The 19,002-nt window shown below is 46.2% G+C and overlaps 1 protein-coding gene across 1 annotated transcript in view; it reads left to right on the top strand.

The window, feature by feature from the left end:
* The first annotated feature begins 17,424 nt into the window (after positions 1-17,424).
* The window catches only part of IMPA2 (inositol monophosphatase 2), a 46,968-nt gene continuing 45,390 nt past the window's right edge, over positions 17,425-19,002 (top strand). Inside the window, exon 1 of the mRNA XM_058556796.1 lies at positions 17,425-17,617. Within this exon, the coding sequence (XP_058412779.1) occupies positions 17,522-17,617 (96 nt within the window). The 5' untranslated portion in view covers positions 17,425-17,521. The remainder of the gene's footprint in view (positions 17,618-19,002) is intronic.

Here is a 19,002-nt window from a genome sequence, read left to right as displayed (position 1 = left end):
TGCTGTTTCTAGCATCTTCTATAAAAGAAGAACCATCTTTCCCAAAGAAAAAGTGAAAAAAAACTTTCATATATAAAAACACCTCCTATTCCCAGACCACAAGTATTTATTCCTGTGCGTTCTCCATTTCAGGCAGAGACAGATGTTTTTAGACTCCCAGAGAATAAAGCTTACTGAAAAGCTGCCCAATACTTTTGATTACTAAACGGAAGTTATATTAGTTTAGAGTCTTCTATAGACTAGGACAAATTAAAAAAAATTTTTAAGTCGAGTGTGCTTCACCTTCCTTTAAAGAGTTTCAATTTATATATTAATGTTTTATGACCTCTTACAATTAGAATATCAGTGCCATAATTGGGCAAACATTTGAGACATATTCATTCATTTAACAAATGTTTTTTAAGTACTTATGATGTGCCAACCATAGTACTGGCTTTGGAGATACAATAAGGAAAACTCATCCTTTTCCATCAAAGGGCTTAGGAATTTAGTAGGGCAAACAGACACGTCGACCAATAAATGAGATGTGCTCCCAGTGCTGTCCTAGTCACCTGGGCAGGTACAGTGAGCATCATCAGTTCAACTAGAAAGATGGGAAGGAGGCTTCGTGGTGGGAAGCAACACTTCCCACTCAGTGGGGAGGCAGACGTGGAGACAGAGAGAGTAAGCCTGGTCAGCAGGCCAGATCATGAGGGGCTGCGTAAGCCACCCTACGGTGTCTGGGCATTCTGCTGCAGGCAGGGAGGGCTGTAGTGGTTGTTAAGCTATTGTCTCCCAGCTCAGCGCCACCCTTCTCTGTGCTGCTGTTTGATGCCAAGGCTAAGACTCTGCAAATACATTTCCATTGCCAGCTGGCTCTCTGTTAGGACCTACCAGCAGAAGCGCTGGGAGACGGGGGAGGCTGGAGGAGGGAGAGAGGACCTGCTTGCCTGCTGTTCTTATCAACATCACTCTGGCAAACTTCCAGCTCTTTTCCACACACCTGAACCACCTGCCTGTGCCTTGCAGAGGCAGCACCTTTCTGTAGCACCACCGAGCAGCAGCCTTGCCTCAAGGCCCCTCTTCCGAGCCCTGCTGTGCACGGCACCCCTCAAGAAGGCCTGGCTCTGGGCCCTTGGTGCCCCTCCCAGCTGGCAGGTTCTGGCAACCCCAGTCTCTGCCTTGTCTCCCCAGTCTTAAGGTTGGCTGCTGCTTCCTACCCTTACTATCTTTGCTGCCTCAGTTTTCTGTTTTTGCCTTTTTACCTGCTTAACCAATTTCTTATATTCAGTTCTCTCTGTTGAAACGCCTAGGGTTGTTTCTGTTGTCCTGACTGGACCGTGATTGATGTCACACTGGGCGTGAGTGGTCCGAGAAAACAGACTGTCAAAGGTCAGATTATGGGGTTGATATGGCGGTGTTTTTGGCCTTGAATGCAGTGCCGCACTCCTTGCTAACAGGAAATGGAGCCCTAGTAATCCACAGCATGTGGCGGCATCACTATTAGTCCAGTTATCACCAGTGGTTCGTTGTGATGAAGCATCCACTGATGTGCCTTGAAGAACCAAGTGGCCACTTCACTTGACTGTTACAGCAGCAATGACCGTCACTGAGATGGGGGGGTAAAGTTGCTGCTTCTCAGTGCACTGGAGAGTTACAGAAAGAATATGACAACAATGCCTCCAGCTGCTTTTGAGCAAAGAATTCAGTGTCTAGGACAGGGCTAGAGGAGTGGGAGATCAGGAGTAACAGACTAGGAGTCTATTGCAAATTAAATTCAGTAACTTCCTACTGGTTTGAATATTTTTGAGAAAGGTCATTCTGAAGTATTGAATGCATTCGAACATGTATATTTCTTACTTTATTGTAATATAGCAACTTAAAGCTAACAAATGAATATGTGTCTGGATATGGGGTACCTGCTATAATGTACAGTTAAAAAATGATTTCTCAGTGCTCTTGAGATTATCTCAGAGACTTCAATTCCTAGAATTGGAAGAGATCTTCAGTTCCTCTGACAAAACCCCTGCAGGCAATCACTTGCCTCTACTCAGGGAGTCCAATGATGTGTTCACTGATTTTCTGCAGCCCATCCCAACTTTTAATAGCTCTGCCTGGGAGAATTTCCAGATCTTGAGCAATTGTTCGCCTCACTGTAATTTTCTCCTATTAGTTTTAGTTTTGTCCCAAGGAATTATGCAGACTCATTCTAGCTCAGGAGTAGATCCAGAATTAGTGGAGCCAAATTATTCAATTTGTGGGGCTCTCTTTCAGAAAAAAGAATAACAATTATGAACATGAAATTAAATTGAAGGTTTGGAAGAGGCCCATGCAAGTGAGGGGCCTGGAAGCTTCCATTACATTAGAGCCATAACAAATCCACCTCTGTTCTCTTCCTGAGAAGAGAAGAAATTCTCTTCCTGAGAATTCTTCACATCACCTCATTTTCCACCATGCCAAGAAGTCTTTCCTTCTCCAAGATAAGCATCCACAATTTATCCAGTTGTTTCCTTGGACATATTCCGGCTTGTCAGTCGTGTTTCTTTTTTTTTTATTATTATTATTTTTTGTGTGTGAGGAAGATCAGCCCTGAGCTAACATCCATGCTAATCCTCCTCTTTTTGCTGAGGAAGACTGGCTCTGAGCTAACATCTATTGCCAATCCTCCTCCTTTTTTTTCCCCAAAGCCCCAGTAGATAGTTGTATGTCATAGTTGCACATCTTTCTAGTTGCTGTATGTGGGACGCCGCCTCAGCATGGCCGGAAAAGCCGTGTGTCGGTGCGTGCCCGGGATCCGAACCCCAGCCGCCAGTAGCCGAGCGCGCGCACTTAACCGCTAAGCCATGGGGCTGGCCAGTCAGTGGCATTTCTAAAGAATGCCGTGTAAACAGTAAATGGGAGACAGGTGCCTGAGATACAAGGAGAGCTGTCAGCACATGCCCTCATGAAGTTTTTGTGTCACATGCATGCGTGGCTGCACAGTGAAATGCCTTTAATCAAGTATTTAAGTAAATAACTTTTTAGAACATGCTGACAGGCAAGATACTCCAGGATGACCTGCCCAGCCAGAGTACAGTTGCATTATAACCGACATGGCTCTAATGTGAAGGAATCATAACACTTCAGTGTGCCAATCCCCACAACTGCTAGTCAACCCTAGGCCCCCCTCCACGCTTGTGCAGTTACTTTGAGACTTAAAAGAGGAATTTACTTTAATTAACCCAGTTAAAGTTTCCTTTGCCAAGCTGTCCACAAAATTCCTTGAAGTCTTAATCTATCATCTGCTGTGAATTACCTCTCTTAGCTTTGTCATCTGGAAAACTGACACATACTTTTGTTCATTCAATTCTAAAATCATTAAGTGCCTACTAGATTCAAAGACAAAGAAAAACAAATACATAATGTGACTAGGTCTAGAGCCTAGTTGGAGGGAGCTGAGCTACCAGGACCTGGGCGCCTGGGGAGGGAGTGGGGAAGGCTAGGAGTGGAAAAGTACTGAATACTGAGTAAGAGAAAAGTATCTTCAGGCCTCCGACAAGGTGGTCTTGGCAGAGGCCCAGAGAAAGGCCTCACCTGAGGCACCTTCCCTACAAAAGGAGGCCTGGGAATGGAGGTATGCAGATGTGCCTAAGGATATGGTTAGGGGGCGGGATTGGGGTGGGGGTGGTTTCTGAGTCTTTGACTGCAACTCCCTCCAGAAAACTGCAGTGCACTTGGCTATGCACCAAGTCTAGCATGGGGAGGGCAGACCCCACCCCTCATGAGGCCTGCCAGGTAAAATTGTAACTGCCTACAGTTAGGTCTGAAAAATCATATGTAGAATTTTGGCCTGGAAGCAGACTCCTCAGACCAGAGTTAAAATAGAACACGATTTCTCAATCAAACATTATTGGGCTGGCTAATTCCTTGTTATGGGGGGCTATCCTGTGCATTGTGGGATGTTTAACAGTATCCTTGCCCTCTACCTACTAGATGCTAGTAGCACTCCCCGTGTTGTGACAACCAAAAATGTCTCCAGACATTGCCAAATGTTCCCTGGGGGGCAAAATCACCCTGGTTGAGAACATTGAAATAGAGGAACATGACTCCTCTGAAACTGGAGTTGCTCAGAGTTCTATTTGTGTGAATCTACTTCTGCCTACCTTCTTGGCATTGCCCTGGGAATGTTTCCTCTGCCCGAAATAACCTTTCTCTCTTTTTCTATTTGTGGATGACTACTCTTCCCCTCACCTCTTCTATGAAGCCTTCCTCGACCATGCTCCACCCCTCCTGATAGTGGATCCTGTCTGTTTGCTTCTGTACTAAACAAACGCTTGCATTATTATTGTCTTAGTCTCTCTGTGACACATCCATCCACACAGGTCCGGCACTTAATAGGCACACGGTAAATGTTGATGACAGTGAGCTTAGACAAGAGGGTGGGCAAAGAACCAAGAGTCAGAGAAGTGTAAACCTATACCAGCAGAGATTGAGGTCCTGAAAACAAACAGAAGATAATTCCAAGGAGAAGCAGCGCTCAGAGTGAAATGCTACTGAGAATTCAAGTAGGAAAAAGAGTTAAAAGTGTCCCTTGTGTGCAGCATTCAGAAGGGCACTGGTGACATTTGTGAGAGTAGTTTAAGCTGGGCAATGGAAGGAAGCCTCACTGCAGTGGGCTGAGGAATGACTGGGTGGGTGGGGAGAAGATGGAGGACTCTTTCAAGGAGATTCAGACAGAATGGAAAAGCAGTGACTAGAAAGGATACAAGATCAACAAGGGCGATTTAAGAAGAGGGAGATGTCAGCATGTTTATGGGTTGGGCAAGAAGGAAGAAATAGCCTGTGGAGATGGAGGTGGGGAGTAAACATACTGGAGAGAAGAGGTAATTGATGAAGTGAGATCCGGAGGGAGAATGTAGATGGACGGGGCCAGATCACAAAGGGGAGGAAATAAGAGCAGAGGAGACATACCTCTTCCATTGAAACAAGAGAAAAATAGGTACGGGAGGAGGGTATTGTATGTTCCCAAGGTGAAGTGGGGTCATTTACCTTCTAGTGAAATAGGAGGCAATAGAGAATTTGAACAGCGAGCAGAGATTTGGAAATGCCAGTGAGGGGAGAGAAAAGTATTGCTGAGCAGCACTGGTGTCAGGGAGCTGGGAAGAAGTAGCCAACGTTTAATGAGCACCTACCTTGTACCAGGTCTTTTATGCCTTATTTCATTTACTTCTCAAAACTGCCCTACAGAGTTGGTATTATACCCACTTTGTAGACGAGCAAGTGAAGACTGAAAGAGGAAAGGTCACTTGCCTGAGGTCCTAGCCAGTAGCATACCTGGAATCTGAACCCAGGCTGGTCTGACTCTAAAAGCCTCGTCCTTTGCAACACTGCACTGCTGGAGGTTTCGAGGATGGTCAAGGTAATGGGACGAGGTGCAGGAGAGAGAGAAGTGTGGACAGTTCAGACGGAGTGGAATACTGGAGAGTGATTGCAGATGTGACCACGAGCCAGGTGATGATGCTGTGCGCGGGAGGCCATAGGCGTGGGCTGGAGGAGGCAGATGGACAGTAAAACACATGGGAGGCAGGAGGCTGAGCACCTCTGAGTCTAAAGTGTGCAGTCTACTGTTCTTTTAAAAGTAAGAAAATTCTTGAAAAATGGGAAAGGTTGAGGTGGAGTGAAAAAATTGTAAGCCAGGAGACAGACTCTGAGGAATGTGATTGATGACCTTGAAGTTAGCGCCGCAAGGACAGAGAAGCTGCTGTGCGGCAGGTCCCCAGGAGTTGGAGCCCCAGGCTGCAGACAGACGGGCGAGGTGCGAGGTGTGAAGGCACGAGGGAATGCTAGCACAGCCTCCTTCTCCCCACCCCACCCTTCCATCTTCGTGCACCCCCGGCCCTGGGGATGTGGAAGAGATTCTAGAAAGGTGGTTTATTGCTAGGGGACAGCCAGGTTTCATTTAGGGCCAGAAGAGAGAGGAAGAGCTTTCGGTGAAGAGTTTGAATATGTGCGTGTGTTGGTGGAGGGGGTTCTAAAGGGAAATGGGTACCAGAGGGCTCAGTGACAAAGCCTGGGACGGTATCAGCAGTGGGAGGAGGCTGGATGAGGATGGAGGATGGGCTCAGAGCCCAAGAAGAGAATAGCTTTCTAGCATGTTTGCTTTAGGGTTGATTTAAGCTTTGGACTGTACTGACCACGAAGCGCTCAGATACAAACTTCTCTAGTCCACACCTCTCGCCCTCCTTTCAGATCCACACCCATTATTTGTATCACTAGTGGCACTACCCAAGAAGAATAAACGTGCTAAAGAGAAGTAAGCCAAGCCCGTCAGATACATTGAGATTTCAGGATGATTTATCATATTCACATCCAATTTTCCTTCAGCGAGCTGAACCTCTTTGGGAGAGGACAATGCTGTTTGCCTGATAAATCATATCTCTAAACAGAGTCTCTATGCTCTTTTCCCCCTCCCAGCAGTCACACGGTATTTATTCCTAAAGACATTTGACTTTTAGTGTTCTTGGCAGGGAAGCTGTGAACCACTTCTGCTGCTATTGCGTTTTGAGAACAGAGCAAACTTTTCTCTCCCTGCCTCAGCCTTTTCCATAGAGAACACGGGAGAACTGACAAGAAAAGTGCCCTCAACTGTGGGGAGTAGTAACGTCAGAGGCCGGTCAGAGCCACAGTGTAATCACTTGAAGGGACTCACGTGCCATAAGGAGCCTGCGGATCTTAATTAGAGGACCTGGAAAGATTAATGAGTCTTGGCTGACACTGTTGTCCCTTCATCCACCTCTTTTTTCTTCCCTCCTCTCCCAACATTAAGCACACCCACCAAAAGTCCCATTAGCCTTAGGACCAGGTTTAGACTACACTTTTGGAAAAATCTGATCCTATCCTATACCTTTGCCTTATATGCCTCCTTCACCTGCGTTTTATGTGGCAGACCATTTGATCCAAAATAATTTGGTTAAGAACTAGTTGATCCAAAACGATAATTTAGTTTAAACAACAAATCTTTGCTGAACAAATGCATCATCTACTATTATTTTTTTTTCAGCTTTATTGAGGTATAATTGACAAAATTGTAAGATATTTAAACTGCACAATGTGATGACGATATATGCGTTCTGTACATTGTGAAAGGATTCCCCCCATTGAGTTAATTAACACATCCCTCACCTCACACATTTACCTTTTTTTTTCTTTTGGTGAGAACACTTAAGTTTTACTCTCAGCAAATTTCAATTATACAATAGTTTCAAATATAACTATAGTCACCATGTTATACATTAGATCCTCAGACCTTATTCATCTTATAGCTGAAAGTTTGTACCCTTTTACCAACCTCTTGCCGCTCCCCAAGCCTCTGGCAACCACTTTTATACTCTCTGCCTCTATGAGTTCAAATTTCTTTTTTAGGTTCCACATGAGAGTGATGCCATGCAGTATTTGTCTTTGTCTGGCTTATTTCACTTAGCATAATGCCCTCGAGATCCATCTATGTTGTCAGAAATGACAAGATTCTTTTCTTTTTTAAGGCTGAATAATATTCCATTGGGTATATGTATCACATTTTCTTTATCCATTCATCCATCGACAGACACAAGTTGTTTCCATACCTTCGTTATTGTGAATAATGTATTATTTTTTAAATTTCTCATTTGAATTCTTTTGTATTCATTTTAAGCAAATTAGACTCACTCTACATTTTTGGCAGCATCTTCACAAATCTTTTCACTTTGCAAATCAACTAAAATGAATGTTTCAACAATCACCTGTTGATGTTTGCCTATTTTTTTTTCCCAGTAGGGAGAGGGCATACTATTTTTAGATCTGTTTAAGGCAATCGTGGCACAAAATCAAGGGTGATGACCTGAGTTGTTGGTCCAGCAGAGCCAAGCTTAAGGAGACATAAACTCCTCGACCCAGGTGGACTTCATGCCTATGATTTCTTATCATCCTGCTGGGGGAATTTCAGAATACTTCCAGGTAACTTACTTTCTATGCGCTCACATTACAGAATAAGTAGCGTGTTCTCTTCGGCTCTGCTTCAATTTGGAGCCTACCACAAACATTTACACCCTTCCCTCGGGGAGCTCGAGAGTGGCCAGACTGGCAGCCTGTGGGATTAATGGTAGTCAGTTCTCTGCAGTAGCCCTGAGACCAGAGGCCCCAGGTTTGCTCTAATAACGCCCTTGCTGTGGGTCGGAGCATGCGACACCTAGATATTCATACTCTGTCTTACCCTTAGCAATATTTCCTCAGAATGCATCTCTTTGTTTTTTCTCCTGAGATTTAGGGAGCAGTGGACTCTACCATCTCTCTCTTTTTCACTGCTTTTCCAGAAGTCTTCACTTTTAATCACAAAACTATTTGGAATCCTGGGGAGAAGTGCTCTTATCTTAAATAAAACAGTCTTATAGGACACAAAGTTAATAAAACTATACACTGAAATAAGAAACCTAGAACTTGAGCAATTTGAGGGTTGAAGTAAATAGCCAAACAAAAGGCAAATTAAGTTCTGGAATGAGATGACATGAGAACAATGCTCATGATATAAACAGGAAGACTTTTTTTCTAAATAGGGAAAAAGTAGGATTGACTTTGTGGAAGTTAATAAACTTCAGTAGAGTTCTTCTGTCTGGGAATAAAAGGAACGTCGCTACGTCTCTATAGACTTTGTTTTCTGCCTCAGGTTTCAGTGATGACTCCCTGACTACCACCATCAACCCCAAGAGAAACATGTTTAGACAGGAGAGTTGTATGAGTCAATGAATTGTTTAGTGTCCTCGAGGACGGTTTTTGTGCAGAGAAAAGATTCAGAGGTGACTGTGGTCCTAAAAATTAACATTTGATTATTAAGTTTTTAGTTCAACTTAATTCATATTCTATTTAGCCAATTTTAACAATCACTAATAAAAGTGATTTTTTGTTATGATTATTTGCAAATTTTGTTAATTGGGCATATTGAATCATATTAGATTACATTTATATATTTAATATATCAGTAGTCCAGATAATTCCTTAACGTGGGGATACTGGTGATATGGGTTTGGTTCTCTTTAGTATTTCTTTACTTAATTCTTCATCCTGCTAAGGCTAAAAGATGCTCCTCCACCGAGGGAACAACCCTCAACCCAATTCAAGGAAGGCGAGGCTTCTGCTCCAGGTCTTTGAACTTAGCAGAATTCTGCATCATATTCATATTCTTCCTGTTGCTGGGACCACAGCTCTCACTGACGTGATGATGACAGCTGACTGAATTCTGCATCTGTCCTCTGGTTTTTGCCTGACTCTGCAAACCAGTTTACAAGGACATTCTAATGACAATCTGTTGCTACACCCATCCACCAGTTTTGCCATCCTATTTGTACTCTACATAATATTTTCTCCCATCCAGTCACATTTCCAACTCAATTCAAGACCCTCGGTGGTGCCTGCCTTTAATGTGCAGGGCCACCAACTGAAGAAACCAGTGATATCTAACCCTAAATCTCACTCTCTCTTCTTGTTTCCCTAACCACCAAAGGCCAACAGGCAATAAAGAAATACCTGCTGAGTAAGTGAATAAACGAATGAATAGACAAATGATATACATAATGATAAACCCACACAAAACTATGAAATTTATCTTTGTTTTGTTTTCCGCCTTAAATTGGTTTGCTCTCTTGGCAGAAGAGACTCAAATGTTAACATGGATCATCTTTCCTTCTTGTGACACAGACAAGCAGAGTGCATGCAGCTCATTTAAATCCCATGTTCATCTTTCAAGGTGAAAAATGTGCTCGCTAGTAGTGGTGGCTGCCTTAGAAATCAAAGTTCTTAGTGAGAGCCTGTATTCGCTAGCTTTCTTCTGTCCGCTATATATTCCTAAAGGTATATGGTGGGTGCACGCACTCTCTCTCTCTTCCTGTGTGTATACACACATTAGAACACGCACACACACATGCACAAACATCTATACTAAAAAGTATTCTCTATTCTTAAGTTCAAATCGAATTTTTAAAAGTTTAATACAAAACGTTCCGTTAATGAAAATATGACTGATTTTGATAGTTGCCAGGAATTCCATTTTAGTAAACTTCAAAATCTGCCTTCAAAAGGTACGTGAACTTTTTAGAGTGTTTCATACGACGTAGCTGGCTCAGGAAGCTTGCTCGTTATTTGTTTCTTCAACTCCAAGCATTGGAGTAAGATGCAGACTATTACTAAAGAGGGAGTATTTTAAACAAAAATAGATACATGAAAAATGAAGATCTGTCGGGTGAAGAAAGAGGCCTGGAAGGAACTAGCCCATTTCCCCGTTTCTGCAGTTACCAAAGTGACCTGAAAAAGTTAAGTGCAGGTGTCAACACTTTCAAAAACCAGTGTTCGTGTAATGAAGACACAAAGCTCTGAGATGAGTTTCCTCAGCTCAGTGTTGGTCATTGTACTGTCCACTTCAAAAGGTCAAGTGCTTTGATAATAGATTAAATGCAGCAGAGTCTCATTGTGTCTTCCTCTCAAATGTTATTAATAACTTTGTAGCATTTTTGTAGGTACTAAAACTTTCTCCAGGGTAACGTAGACAATGCCTTTTTAGGTTAAAAAAAAACAAAACTTTGCAAACGGAGCATAAGCTTTCAATAAAAAAGCAGAGAAACATTTCCCTGAACACAATCCAGTTTTAAAATACAGGCAGGTGGAAGAGGGTGTTAGTATGTTTCCACCTCCATTCATTTTCAACCCCAAGAACCCTCCCCATTCAAGCTGTGAGATCAGTGGGTGAATGACCCTAAGGGAGGCGGGTGGATATCTATCACTGGGAGGACTCAGAACAAAGCATTGCCCATTTGGTAGGTGCTGACCAAGTAAATAAAAATTTGGAAATAAAAAATTTTTTTAAATTTAAAAAATAAAAATTGGGAAAATCTCTCCCACCCTCGGTAGATCTGGGGTGGCGAAGGGGTGGTGAAGGAGCGCTGTGAAGGAAGAGTTAAAGGAGGAAGCCAGATCTCCTGCTTCCGTCTACAGAAGGGCAGAGCTAGGGGTAGCAGGAGACGATGACCTTTCCTGGAAAACTTTAGGAACCTGGGCCCCTTTCCAGCGGGATGTGGGAAGCGTGCACTGTCCTGGTTTCCGTTTTTTTTTTTTTTTTTATAATTTTATTTATTTATTTTTCCCCCAAAGCCCCAGTAGATAGTTGTATGTCATAGCTGCACATCCGTCTAGTTGCTGCATGTGGGACGCGGCCTCAGCATGGCCGGAGAAGTGTTGCGTCGGTGCGCGCCCGGGCCGCCAGCAGCAGAGCGTGCACACTTAACCTCTAAGCCACCGGGCCGGCCCTGTCCTGGTTTCCTTCTGCACTACACCAGCTCCAGGGAGGGCGCACCAGCCAAGGAGAAACTGTCCAAGCTGAGAGGACCTGGCTGGGACCTCGCCTGGGGAGCATCCCAAAGAGGCAGTGCCCCGAAGAGAGGGTGCCCGAGACCCGAAGCGGGCTGGGGGTTGAGAAAGAAACTATCATGCTCTGTCAATACCCCAGATGAGGATGGCCGGGGCTACTCAGGAGAGACCAGCAGGGCTGACAAAGAAAGGAATGACCACAGCAGCCTGGGTAGGGCAGGCCTCATCTCAGCATCTGCCAATGGAGGACAGAGCAAGGTCCAAGGGGCAAGCGTTCTTTCCCAAGGCTCAGTCCCCTTTGCATGGACCCATCTAGGGAAAAAGCAGACAGCTCAAAGCTGAATTGATTGAATTTTAAAATTGAAATGTCTGAAAAACCACTGATATGTCTGAGTTGTCCTTGAAGACAGTAGATTCAGTTTTCTGCCATCAGGCAGGAAGGGAAGCTAAAAAGAGAATTCAGTTATGGGGAAATAAAGTAAGTTACATGTTGTACCTCTGAGTCTACGGATTGTGAAATATCATCTGCTCTGCAAGTATCGTTAATTTCACGAATATCATCATGTATAATTTCAGATGCATGGAATTGGAAATATTGACAAAATGTATTTTACAGGACTGAGGCCTTGCAGTTTAGAGTTTAACAGAATGAAGGTGGGACCAACTATTGAAGTACCGTTTTATCATCTCCAGGATCTGTGACTGGGATCTGCAGGCATAGAAGAGCAGTAAGGAGTGAGCAGAGCATAGCAAAGAAGAAACAGAAGTCCCGGAAAAGCTGTGCAAGTTCTGAAAGCCAGCATACATGCGAATTCTCACAAAGTATCTGGTACAAGGTCACACTCGACAGGAGGGGTAATGACCACCACATTAACCCCTTCCTCAATGGGAAATAAGGACTTAGGAGGTTTTTCCAGAGTAGGAAGAAGCATCTCCAGTTTTACAGCGAAAATAAATGAGAAGGAGAAATAACCCTGCAGAGGTTTTTTACAGACAATTCTGCTGGAAAAGAGCTTTGCAAGGACTCCTAGGATTGTTCTTTGTTTCGGGGCCCTGCACAGACTGTTGGGTAATATTTAAAAACAGAGCACTGTTGGTAATCACCTGTCTGACTTCATTCAGTGGGAAGTTGTGGCGCTGGCTGACTCTATTGCATAAGTGACCCTGAGCAGCCCGGCAGGGTGATGGGCAGCAGGGTTGGCTCTGCTGTTCTGTCCTGGAGAGCCGCGCTCCCTACCACCCTCTACGAGGCCTCTTGGCTGAGAAGAGCTCCTTATGATCCTAAGTGTGGTGATGCATGGGGCAAATCTCCTTGGCTTCCAACTATATCAGTTTGGTAGAGCTGCCATGACAAAATCCTATAGACTGGGTGGCTTAAACAACAGAAATGTATTTTCTCACAGTTTTGGAGGCCAGAAGTCCAAGATGAAGGTGTTCACAGGTTTGGTTTCTCCCGAAGCCTCTGTCCTTGTCTTGCAGATGACCTTCTCCCTTTTTATATCTCCTTGTCCAAATTCCCTCTTCTATAAGGACACCAGTTATATAAGATTAGGGCCCACCTATCCTACCTCGTTTTAATTTAATTACCTCTTTAAAGGCCCAGTCTCCAAATAAGGTCACATTCTGAGGTACTGGGGGTTAGGATTTCAACATATGAATTTTGGGGGAAACACAATTCAGCTCATGACATCAACTTTCCACACCTGAGGTTAAAAATAGTTTTATGCTGGGCCCACTTCTAGGGATTTAGATGAAATAAAACAAACAAAAATGCTCATCAAATGTCCAAATCAGCACACCCTGGCCCTGGAGAATAAGATCGGATTTCAAAGTAACCTGGGAAGCTAGAGAAGTGGTTAGAAGGAAAGAAAAACTTTGTTTGACATTTTGTTTATTTAGACTTTGCTTTGTTCCAGAAAGGACACAAGGGGAGGAGACTCCCAGATTAACAAGGACATAAAGGGCAAGGTGCAAAAGAGACAGTCTGTCCTGAGGGCCCTTTCACCCTCTCACTGCCACTCCCTGGTCTCTGGCCACTGCGGAGGCACCTCGCATACGCCTCCAGGTGACCACAGTGCCCCCTGAGGCTGCACCCTCAGGTGGGTGAGGGAAGGGGCAGTTAGGAAAGTTTTTCAAGGCAGAACATGGTACTCTAGGGGTTTACCAAAGTTAATGTGGTTTCCCACGGCCTCTGAGAGAGGCAACACGCAGACTGCATACAGGGCATGGTGAAGAACTATTTTACGTTTCCATGGAGAATCATCATTAAAGCATGAGAAATTTGGATAATCCATTAGAAAAAGCTGATTTCAGTATTCAGTGATTAACAGATACTTATTAAGCACATGTTATGTACCAAGCAGTATGCTGGTCACTTGAGGCTACACTGGTGAGCAAGTCTTTAATAATACTGGCAAACACACGAGTGCCAAGCACATGTATATTAACCCATATGATACTTACCAAAAACCCATTTTACAATTGAGGAAACGGAAGCAAAAGAGGTTATTTGTAACTTGCCCAAATCCACACAGCAAGGAAGAAACAAGGCCAATATTTTAACTTAGGAAAATCTGGCTGGCTCCAAATTTCATATTGGTAACAACCACATGATTCTGCCTTAAGATATTTGGAAGTCAGGCAAGGAAGTTATGAAGTCTTTTTCTCTAGATGTTTAGTTAGGATGAGGTCCATAATAAGAGTTTATGTGAAGATAAACTCAGATTGGTACAGACAGCGAGTAGGGAGGAGAGGTGTTCAGAAAGGGGAGCTGAGAAGAGGCCAAAGAGAAAGTTCATTAATTTTGCGGAAATTAATAAAAGAAAACTTACCTAAATTGGAGGCAGGAAGGCCTGTAGGGGGAGCTCTCACTCCCTATCATACATCCTCAATTACACTAAACAGGAAAAGACCTACCCTTGCACCTTCTGACAGGAACTAAAACTAGTTTACTACTGAAGGAAGATTTCTCTCCCCACCTGGCACCAGCCCAGCCAATGAGAAGCCATTGCTGCCCTGAACTGTTACTTTCCTCCAATGAACTTCTGTTTAGAACAGCCCCTCCCTACTGCCCCTTTTTCTCTATAAAAGCAGCTCCCCTCCTTTGTTTTCGGGATTTGCCTATGGTTCGTCATAGCGTGCACATCCTGAATTGCAATTCTTTTGGCTATTCCAAAATACTTATTTTGATGGTAAAATCATGGGCAAATTTGCTTTTTAAGTTGATATTTCCTAATTTTGCTTGGCGTTGGAAGTGATCTCTAATGAAAACCTGCCATGAAGATCAAAAACTGAATCATTTAATTTTAAAATGAAGCCTTCAGAGCACAGTCTTAAATATGTTCAGAAGTCCAGCTCCCTATCTTGAAAATTATGAAAAATATGAGCAAAAAAGATGGAGTAGAGCATACCTTTGGCTGCCCCAAACCAACCAGTAATGGGAGCTGGAGCAGTTCTTGGTCTGGTTTTCTGAGAGATGGGATGAGGAAACTGGGCAAGACTAGAGTGGAGATGGTGAAAATTAATAAAGGGAAACAATTTAAAATGGAGTCAGGAGACCAGAATGGGGAGCTCTCACGCAGTACCGCTTGAGATCAAGTACAGGAAGGATTGTCAATTACAGACCCCCAACAAGAAGAATCCTCAATAGGAAAGAATCATCAATTGTAGGAAATATGTACATTTTATCTCCTAGAGGAAATTGACTTCCCCAGCAACTAAGCCAATGAGAACCCACCATCACAATGAACTCTCTCTTTTCTCCAATGGACTTTGGTTCTAAACAACCCCTCCCAACTTCCTCCTTTTTCTCTATAAAGTAATGTTCCTCTCCCTTGTTTGTTGGATTTGCCTATGGTCTGCCATAGTGTTACCCAGCCCATGGACCCCATAAGACGTTAACCACAACCCTGCTCAGAACAAGCCTAACACGTTCTCTTCAGCTTACAGGAAACCACAAAGAGAGGAAGGAGAAGATGGCTGAGAGGTAGATCAAATCCAGTTAAAACCGGTTGAAGGCAACATGGCAGTCCAACTTGACCTGACATAGAGCCCGCAGCTCATTGTAATACACCACCATATTATAGAACACACCCATGGCAATGGCAGGATATAACCAATTAAGGAAAGAAAAGAGGTGGCACCCTTGCTCCCCAGAAAAGCCTGCCCATTTCCTGGAATAACTATTCCTCAACTTCATTACCTAGACCCCTTATAACAGCTGCTTAATCACTCCAAGAGCTGAGAAGTTGATTTGTGAACTTAGTTCCTGCTTCTCCATTCTTTGGCCATTGAATAAAACTTGTGCTGTTGAACACTCAGCTTCAGTTTCATTTCAAATCTGAGACACGGAACAGGAAAGAACCCTCTGAGGAAGCCACGGATTATGAGTACAAGGCCCACCCATGGGCCCCTCCTCTGAGTGTGGGTCAGAGTGCCACCATAGGATTATGAGTACAAGGCCCACCCATGGGCCCCTCCCCTGAGCTCCTCTGAGTGTGGGTCAGAGTGCCACCGTAGTGAGGTGAAATTGGTAACAATAGCATGTACATCTGGAATTGCAATTCTTTCAGCTATTCCCAAATAAACTCATTTTGCTGGTAAAATAACAGGCTATTTTATTTTCAAGGTTGACAAGATTCAAGTCCTACCCAGCTGTGGCTTCTTAATTCCTCCTTGTTTGTAATTTTTATTTGTCTTGCATACAGCACACCCAAAGTTTCTCTACAAGGTTTTTCAATATAAAGTGCTCACAGACAAAAGCTAAAAACATTTAATCCCATCATCAGGTTAATCTGAAACAGCGTCCCATCAAGGTTCTCGTATAAACTCTCATTGTTCTCCCAGGCTCTGAGAAGTGGCACTCCAGAATAACTTTATGTGGGTCAGCATCTTTTATAAAGGGGTAGGCAGAGGAGCTTATGAAATTAAACTCCTGGAAAGCACGGAGTCCCTCTCTCGGCAAATGCCTTGTATTGACGTTTTGGCGATGCCATTGTCGAGTGGTGTTTAAGACTCTAAGGTTGAAAAGGTCATTCCTCCTTACAGAGAGAGGCGAGTCACAGTTCAGACTCCACATTGGAGTTTGAGTTCAGACAATTATAAAATCCAATGACTGTCATCGTAGTGTTTGCTCTTTAGCTGAGGTGAAAGCTTCTTGTTTGCATCCGAACACTCGGGAACACAGGCGCTTTGTGCTCGCAGCAGCGAGGACAAGCGCTCACAGCCCACCGAGGAGGCTGAGAACAATACCTGGCGTGAGCAGCCTTCCGCTGACAAAGAGTGGACTCATTAGAAAGAGTTGAAAAAACCTCCTTCCGGGCCGACCCACCCCTCGGGCCACGTGCGCGCGGGCCGCCAGGCGAGGGGTAGGGGGTCAGAGGCACCCCCAACGGGAGCCGACGCGCCGGCGCCCACTGCACGTCCGCTGCTGCGGAGGAGTGTGGGCCACGGCCATGCACGCCTACCCAGGCCACAGCCAGACTCAGGACCCCACTCCTGCCGGGGACGAAGCCTTCCGCCCACGTCCACCGTCACCAGCATCCTCTTTTCTCCCACAACGCCTAGCCAGGGCCACGCTCAACGCGCGGGACAGGGCGCAAGGCGTGTCTCGGGGCGGGGCCGCGGGCTGGCGGGGCGTGGCTCGGCCGAGAGGGCGGTGGGAAGGGCGGGGCTTGGGGTGGAGGAGCGCGGCCGCGAGGAGCGGAAAGCATGACGCACGGCGAGGAGGGGTGGGGCTTGGGTGAAGCCTGGAGCCATACTCAGCGCTGGGCGGGGCGGGGCCCGGGGGGCGGGGATAGGGGCGGGGCCCCGGGTGAAGCTGAGAGGGGAGGGGCCGGGACCGGGAGCGGGACGCGCGGCGGGAAGGGGTGAGGCTCGGCGCGGGGCCGGACTTATTGCGGGGAAGGGCGGGGCTCGGCGCTGGGCGGGGCGGGGGCAGCGGGGCAGCGGCAGGGGCAGGGACAGGGGCAGGGCCGGGGCGGGGCGCGCGGCGCCGTTCCCCCGGCCGCGGCCGGCGCCCTGCGCTTCCCGCGGGCACAGCTGTGGGGCGGGCGGCGGTCGAGGCGCGGAGTGGCGGGAGGAAGAGGGGGGAGTACGGAGCCTGGTTTCGGGGCGGCGGGAGCCGGTGGGGGCCCGGCGAGGAGGGCTGGAGGTGGCGGGGCCTGGCGAGGCCGCGATGAAGCCGAGCCGCGAGGACGAGGAGGAGCCCGCCCGGGGCCCCTGGCAGGAGTGCTTCGAGGCGGCCGTGCAGCTGGCGCTGCGGGCGGGACAGGTGAGCGCACCGCCCTCCTCCCCGCCCCAGCAGGGTCCGGGGGACGCAGCCCCGCAGGCCGGGCTGGCGCTGTGGCCGCATCACGCCCACTCGGAACTTCTGAAAGTTCGAGCAGAAGTCAGGTCAGATGAAAGGAGCTCCTGCGGGTCTCGCGGGGAGCCAGGCCCAGGACGGCGTGCGGCCGCGGGGGTGGCGGGCCGGGCCCGGGCCGGGGGTGGTCCTCGGATGCGGATGCCGCCGTGCCGCGTGCGTTGGCCGTTTGGTATACGCGGATCGAGGCGTGATACGGTGAAAGAAGTCTTTGTGTTGGTTTGCTGCACAGACCTCCTCTTCTCCACCCCAGGGGCCGGGGGAGGTGAGCACCTCTTTCTCTCGTGTCGTCTCTCCCTCTCCCGTGGCGGTGGCAGCCCCTCTCCTTTGGCAGTTGAGTGGCTAACTGTAGGTGACTTGACTTTTGCGTTGGAGAGAGCAGGCTAAAATATACGGACTATGCAAATCAATTCGGGCTTCAAAAATCCCTCCCAGGCTAGAATGCCGCAGCTGTTAGTTTTTCAGGACCTTTGAATTGATCCAGTGGCCGGGACAGGGGTGTGGTTGCCCCCAGGTTTAAACCCCAGCCGCTTGGAGATCTGGCAGGCATGCTGTTTTATTGTCTTTCCTCAAGCATCGTGAATCCAAAGTTACTCTGACCCACAGCCTAAAAGTGCTTCCACTCCGTGATTGGAGGCACTTGTTAACACTGACTGGAAGGATGAAAATCAAGCAGGAGAGCTAAAGAAAACCTGAGTCTAGAGTTTGAAAGTGGAGTGCAGCTCCTCTCTTTTCCCACTTTCACTTTTGCGTGTTTTGTTCCCCACATTTTCCTCAGTACCTTCAGCAAGCCTGGCACGTAGTAGGTACACAGTCCATGATAGTGGGGTGAATGAGTGAGTGTTGGTTCTCAGGACTGTCGGGGCGGGCTAGATTGAGTGGTTACATTGCTTGCTCCTGCTTTGCTTGTGAAGGTCAGTGATTGTGTTCTGGTGATTTGGGGAATGAAGGTGGACAGGAGAGAGAGCAATGTGGGCAGATTGACGTTTCATATCCAAACAGTATTTTTTTTTTTAGGTCTACCAATCTGAAAATGCTCTACAAGTTTTCTCTTTGTGTTAAAATCAGGCTGTTAACCAATCTTAAATTGGAAGTGAATTGTCACAGGCACAGTGGATAGTGCTTTGCCTTGGTGTGAATCCTCTAATCCCCTTTAAAAGTTAATCTTCAACGTTGAGTGGACACATTCTTGTGCTGGAGGGCCCTCTGTCTGTGGTTTTAAGGAGCCAAGACTCACCCCGTAAGGAATGATGAGTGGTGTAGGTCTGTGCCCGGCACCTGAACCTGAGCCACCA

The sequence above is a fragment of the Diceros bicornis genome, chromosome 16 (assembly GCF_020826845.1).
Source record: "Diceros bicornis minor isolate mBicDic1 chromosome 16, mDicBic1.mat.cur, whole genome shotgun sequence".
In the NCBI taxonomy this organism is placed as follows: domain Eukaryota; kingdom Metazoa; phylum Chordata; class Mammalia; order Perissodactyla; family Rhinocerotidae; genus Diceros; species Diceros bicornis.
The sequence above is the reverse complement of the archived record's forward strand: the minus strand, read 5'-3'. Positions and strand labels throughout refer to the sequence as shown.